Here is a 6,268-nt window from a genome sequence, read left to right on the forward strand (position 1 = left end):
GAGAGAGAGAGAGAGAGAGAGAGAGAGAGAGAGAGAGAGAGAGAGAGAGAGAGAGAGAGAGAGAGAGAGAGAGAGAGAGAGAGAGAGAGAGAGAGAGAGAGAGAGAGAGAGAGAGAGAGGGAGAGAGAGAGAGAGAGAGAGAGAGAGAGAGAGAGAGAGAGAGAGAGAGAGAGAGAGAGAGAGAGAGAGAGAGAGAGAGAGAGAGAGAGAGAGAGAGAGAGAGAGGGAGAGAGAGAGAGAGAGAGAGAGAGAGAGAGAGAGAGAGAGAGAGAGAGAGGTCAGAGGCAGAGAGAGGTCAGAGGCAGAGAGAGAGAGTAGTCAGAGAAAGATGAGAGTGAGCTCAGAGGCAGAGAGTGAGAGAGAGAGGTCAGAGGCAGAGAGAGAAGTCAGAGAAAGATGAGAGAGAGGTCAGAGACAGAGAGTGAGAGAGAGAGGTCAGAGGAGAGAGAGAGAGCTCATAGGAGAGAGAGAGAGAGGGCAGAGGAGAGAGCGAGAGAGGTCAGAGGCACGGAGAGAGAGAGAGAGAGAGAGAGAGAGAGAGAGGAGTCAGAGGCGGAGGGAGGGAGGAAAGCCGCCGGGGGCTCTCAAGTCGCGCTGCGGCTCCTGGGCCTGCGGGACGACGATAACTTCAACCGGAACGGCCACAGGAACACCCACCGGACCCCCCCCCGCGGCCCGCCGCTCCTCCCCCCTACCATCGTCGCCACGCCCAAACTTCTTCCCCATCCATCTCTCTACACCATCTCCCCCATAATACCCACACACTCCCCTCCCCGTGCACAGCCTCCCCACCACCACCGCCGCCGCCGTCACCGCCGCTATCCCCGCCAACCCCCCCACCACCGCCCCTATCGACCCCCCCCTCTCGCCTTCCCCCATCTCCCCCCTCCCAACTTCCCAAACCTTCTCTCTCCTCCTAGAGAGAGACATACATCATCTCTCTCTCCTCGTCATCCATGCATGGCTTCGCGGCAGCTCCCCCCACTACCCCCACGTGTTTAGAGAGAGACTTAATGGGCCCGAAAAAAGCCCACTTCTTAAAAAAACCCCACTTTTTTAAAAAATAAATTAGATTCCGCCGCTTTCCTTCTTATCCTGGCAAGTGTCAAAAAGACCGCACTCCGATGTGCCCACTTGTCCCATCGGGAATTCATCATGACGTCATCCGCTGACGTCGTAGTTTTATTGGGCCTACAGTGGGCTCATTATGGGCCCATTGTAGATTTTATTGGGCACGTCGGAGCTCGCCACTAATCACACGTGTTTAGAGAGAGACTTAATGGGCCCGAAACGAGCCCACTTCTTCAAAAAACCGCCCTTTTTAAAAATAAATTAGATTCCGCCGCTTTCTTCCTTGTCCTGGCAAGTGTCGAAAAGACCGCACGCCGGTTGCCCACGTGTCCCGTCGAGAATCCATCATGACGTCCTCCGCTGACGTAGTGGTTTTGTTGGGCCTATAATGGGCCCATTGTGGGCCCGTCCTCGTGAGCTCCGCCACGTCGGCCCCCTTCATCCGGGCCGGTTCAACGACCGGGAGTGGGACCCGGGGATTGAGAGATTCCCAGCCGTCAGATCGGATCCCTTGTTTATCCGACCGTCCACGTGGCGTAACGCAACAGGTAAAACCTGAAGATAAGGTAGATCGGCGGCGCCAAAAAGCCCATTTAATTTCTTTTATTCGGAACACGCGAGAGAAATTCCGCAGCGTCCCGCGGACGGGGAGCATTATTATTTTTTAATTATTTTTCGGGGGATAAAAAGGGGACGAAAATCTAGGCCTGTTCCTCGCACCGGAGATTCTCTCTCCCTCGATCGCGCCGGAGCGAAGGCGGAGGCCTTCTCCCCGCTCCGGATCTACGCCGAAATCGACGTTTTCTACGCCAAAATCGACGTTTTTGACGTCGATCGAAGGATTTGGGAGGCGGGTTTTTGCAAGTTTTAAGGGGAGGGGAAATGGGGAAGGTGGCGGTGGCGGCGGCGGCGGTGGGGGCGGCGGCGGCGTGCGCGGTTGCGGCGATCGTCGTCCGACAAAGGATGAAGAGCGCCGGGCGGTGGGCAAAGGCGGCGGCGATGGTGAAGGAGTTGGAGGAGAAGTGCGCCACCCCGTCCGGCAAGCTACGCCATGTTGCGGACGCCATGGCCGTCGAGATGCACGCCGGCCTCGCCTCCGAGGGCGGTAGCAAGCTCAAGATGATCATCAGCTACGTGGATAATCTCCCCACCGGGTATAGATTATGTTAAGAATGGCGATTCTTTTGGTTTTTTTTTGGCGGGGATTGTGGGGATTCGGTGATTGAGTTGTTTGGCTGCCGGATCTGTCGCTTTGTTTGCTGAAAATCTGATATTTGGACGTGGCAGGGATGAGGAAGGGATGTTCTACGCGCTGGATCTCGGAGGAACGAATTTCAGGGTCTTGCGTGTTCGATTGGGGGGGAGAGAAGGTCAAGTCGTGAAACAGGAGTTTGTAGAGGTCGCCATTCCACCGCATTTGATGGTTGGCAGTTCTTCTGTGAGTGACAAATTTCCGCCTTCTTTTTTTTTTTTGTTATTTTTTATCCATGTTCTTGATGTGGAAAACTGTTTCCCTTTTTTTTATGATGTTCCAGGAACTGTTTGATTATATTGCTTCGGAGTTGGCGAAGTTTGTGGCTACGGAAGATGAGGATCTTCGTCCTCCTCCCGGCAGGCAGAGGGAGCTCGGGTTCACCTTCTCCTTTCCAGTCAGGCAGACTTCGATTTCTTCAGGGACGCTTATCAAGTGGACAAAAGGCTTCTCCATTGAGGACACTGTAGAGTTCCTCATTCTCCCTTTTTTTATTCACGCCTTTTAATTATTAGTTTGCTATAATTCTTCTGCTTTACTATCAGAGGAAATAACCATTTTGCTTTTATTTTTTCCTGGCAATTGCATAAGCTGTTCATCGCGTTTTCTATAATTAATGCTTCTGTTGGGTTTAAATAATGATTTTTAAAGATTATTTGAAGAAGTTGAACTTGAAACTCTTGAATACTTTGGACTGGAAAGATGGGCATCATACTTTGGACTTGAAACTACCTATTTTTTCTGTCAGCTTTGACAGTAAAAGAAATATTTAACAGTTTCTCTAATTAATTATTTTATTCTTTGGTTCTTCCACAACGAAGGAGAAGTAAAATTTTCTCATAATGAGGGAGAAAAGAATTTTCTTCTTAGTATGTCAATGAAGTGATATCTATCAAAGAAGTAAAAAAATTGCAGTTTTCTTGTTGCCTTTCCTATTAGTCATCTTTCACGAGCCTTGACTTATCTAAAATGGGTTCAGGTCGGTCAAGATGTAGTTTCAGCGTTGACCAGCGCCTTCGAGAGGCAGGGCCTTGATATGCACGTCTCTGCCCTGGTGAGAACTTTACATTCATTTCATTAAACAGGAAAACATAAATCGATCGAAGCAATACTTCTCTATTGACCCAGATTAAAATTCTTACCTTTGGCGTTGACCCAGGTGAACGACACCATAGGAACTCTGGCTGGGGGTAGATATGGCGACAAGGATGTGGTAGCTGCGGTCATACTAGGGACTGGGACAAATGCCGCATACGTTGAGCAGGCTAACGCCATCCCCAAGTGGCTGGGACCTCCTCCCAAATCAGGAGAGATGGTGAGCGGATAAGAGAGAAGTGGAAGCTGGGCGGTGATGGTCATCATGACTATGACCATACCATCCATGAATCATCATCGTGGCCATAATTTCAAAAAAAATTATGTTTATAATTGTGGGGACCCACGACTTATTCATGGTTGCCAATATCGTGATCATCATATCATCCATGTCTCATCATCGTTCCATTATCATGGTCTAGGCATCTATGACTCATTATTGTTGTCATCTGATGACCTCTCTGAATTTGTGCTAGGTGATCAACATGGAGTGGGGGAATTTCAGGTCCTCCCACCTGCCCACCACGGAGTTCGACGAGGCGTTGGACATCGAGAGCTTGAATCCGGGGGAACAGGTGGGCATCTTCTTTGTCTGCTATTTTGCTGCTGGGTGTTTCTTTACTGACCATGGTGTATGATTGAATTTGCAAAGATTTTCGAGAAGATGATCTCGGGGATGTACCTGGGGGACATCGTGCGGAGGGTTCTGCTGAAGATGGCCAATGAAGCGTCCCTCTTTGGCGACTCGGTCCCCCCTAAGCTGGAGATTCCTTTCATTCTCCGGTTTGCTGCTATTCTTGCTCTTGGGTTCAGAACGTCTGGACAGGACAACTTTGAAGCAATATTGACGATGACGTTGACGAGTGGCTGTTGTTTTGTTGATGATGATTTCAACAACTCTCAATTTAAAAACTTTCCGTCAACGTCATTTCTAATGGTAGTCAACGTTGGAAAAGGACGTTGACTTAATGATGAAGATGTAGTTGCTAATTTTTACTAAAATTTAACTAAAACCACAGTTCACGTTGAGAGATGACATCAACAGTCCACGGTACCCATCATCATGAACGTTGACATGTGCCAAATTCTATAGTCTTGTTTTCCTAGTCCTTGCTGTTTATCTTTCATGGCACAGCCCTGACTCGAGTTTTTCAGGACCCCCAACATGTCTGCAATGCACCATGACTCGTCATCCGATCTCCGGATCGTTGGTGCCACTCTCAAGGACATTCTAGGGGTAGAATTTTACTCTATTTGCTGACCTCTTTGTTCATTCTCAATCTCATTCCCAATTTCATCAGAAAAATCTGCATTATTGGGTCATGGAATCAGCATTACTAAATCCCTTGAACCACCTCATCTGATCTGCTTGTAGATCACAAACACATCCTTGAAGACAAGGAAGCTGGTGATTGGCGTATGTGATGTGGTGGCACGGCGGGGGGCTCGACTGGCGGCAGCAGGAGTGGTTGGGATCTTGAAGAAAATTGGGCGGGACAGTTCTCCGAAAGACGGTGGCGAGGTGCCACGGACTGTGGTCGCCATGGATGGTGGGCTCTTCGAGCACTACACACTTTTTCGCAGTTGCTTCGAGGACACGCTCAAAGAGCTTCTGCCAGAAGATTTGTCGAGCTCTGTCGTCGTAATCCAGGCCAACGATGGCTCCGGCCTCGGCGCCGCCCTCCTTGCCGCCTCCTATTCCCACTACCTCCATTCCGACTCCTGAGCAGTAGACAAAGCACCATCTGTCTCTCTCATCCTCTTCTTCATCTTCTTCCTCTTCTTTATTTTTTTTCCTTGTTTAATTCTCGGTGTAGCTCCTTTCTACCAATAAGAATAATAAGAGAACGAGATTGGTCTCAGTCAACTGATTGACCATTTCGGTCCTACTCCAGGAGGAATCTTTGTAAGAAGTCCTCGTTTATTTAACATGTCTTATTACCTGAAGATTTGAACGCGAAATATAAAATTGGGGCAAAATGTTAAAAAACTGGTGTTTGTATTCTTCTTCTTCTCAGATCTTGGCTCTAGTCCTTTCTGCGATCTGATCTATTGTTTATCTATGTGTCCAGGTCCAATGTCTCTTTCACTTTAATTTGCCATTGGATAGGTTGATCATATAAAATCCTTTCTCTGGGAGCCTAAAAAATAAGGACAACAGCTTGAACTTTGCACCCCCCCTGCCTTTTTCCGTCATTACAGCTAACACCAATATCACCTTCTTGGCTAACAGTCTGATCAAACTGGATAAACTCTGATCAGAAGATATGATGAATATGCCAATATATCTGTCGATCAGATCAAGATATTTGTGTAAAAAATAAACAGGATATATATATATATATATCCTGTTTATTTTGAGAGAGAGAGAGAGAGAGAGAGAGAGAGAGAGAGAGAGAGAGAGAGAGAGAGAGAGAGAGAGAGAGAGAGAGAGAGAGAGAGAGAGAGGAGTCAGAAAGAGAGAACGAGGGAGAGAGAGGGCGAGGAGGGAGAGGTAGAGAGAGAGAGAAAATTAAAAGGCCATTGTATTCCACAAGTCATTTTATTGAATGAATGATCGTATTTATGTTAAATATAGTGGATGAATAACGTAAAGTTTTTATAATTTAACCCTAGCCATTATAACATCATATAATGACTATGTTTATATTAAATGCTGACAGCCTGACTTGATTGAACAATATTAGACAAACTTTGAACAGAGGCAGAACAAGATGAGAAATTGTAAGGGTAAGTGGATGATTTTTTCTAAAATTTCAGGTTTAGAAACTAGAGATAATATGTAATTTTAGAGAGAGAATATTGATTCCAGATAGAAAATGTCATAGGAGAGGATATATAAAGAAACTG

At 47.3% G+C, this 6,268-nt stretch overlaps 1 protein-coding gene and 1 long non-coding RNA gene across 2 annotated transcripts in view; both read left to right on the top strand.

Annotated features, from left to right (window-relative positions):
• The window catches only part of LOC144702672 (uncharacterized), a 914-nt gene extending 746 nt beyond the window's left edge, over window positions 1–168 (top strand). The window contains exon 2 of the long non-coding RNA XR_013581325.1: window positions 1–168. This exon is cut by the window's left edge and continues 21 nt beyond it. This is a non-coding gene — a long non-coding RNA (uncharacterized LOC144702672).
• A 1,594-nt stretch (window positions 169–1,762) lies between these two features.
• LOC144702441 (hexokinase-1-like) lies at window positions 1,763–5,285 on the top strand. The gene is made up of 9 exons (XM_078574485.1): window positions 1,763–2,225; window positions 2,359–2,509; window positions 2,607–2,789; window positions 3,303–3,377; window positions 3,483–3,638; window positions 3,895–3,993; window positions 4,071–4,201; window positions 4,574–4,655; window positions 4,794–5,285. The coding sequence occupies exons 1-9, from the start codon at window positions 1,954–1,956 to the stop codon at window positions 5,142–5,144; spliced, it is 1,500 nt and encodes a 499-aa protein (XP_078430611.1). The 5' UTR covers window positions 1,763–1,953; the 3' UTR covers window positions 5,145–5,285.
• Window positions 5,286–6,268: the final 983 nt, after the last annotated feature.

The sequence above is a fragment of the Wolffia australiana genome, chromosome 4 (assembly GCF_029677425.1).
Source record: "Wolffia australiana isolate 7733 chromosome 4, ASM2967742v1".
NCBI classification, from domain to species: domain Eukaryota; kingdom Viridiplantae; phylum Streptophyta; class Magnoliopsida; order Alismatales; family Araceae; genus Wolffia; species Wolffia australiana.

Coding starts and splice junctions, on each gene's coding strand:
- LOC144702441 (XM_078574485.1), top strand. CDS start 1,954: ATGGGGAAGGTGGCGGTGGCGGCGGCGGCGGTGGGGGCGGCGGCGGCG. Junction 2,790..3,302: donor GCTTCTCCATTGAGGACACT/GTAGAGTTCCTC, acceptor AAATGGGTTCAG/GTCGGTCAAGATGTAGTTTC. Junction 3,994..4,070: donor GCTTGAATCCGGGGGAACAG/GTGGGCATCTTC, acceptor GAATTTGCAAAG/ATTTTCGAGAAGATGATCTC.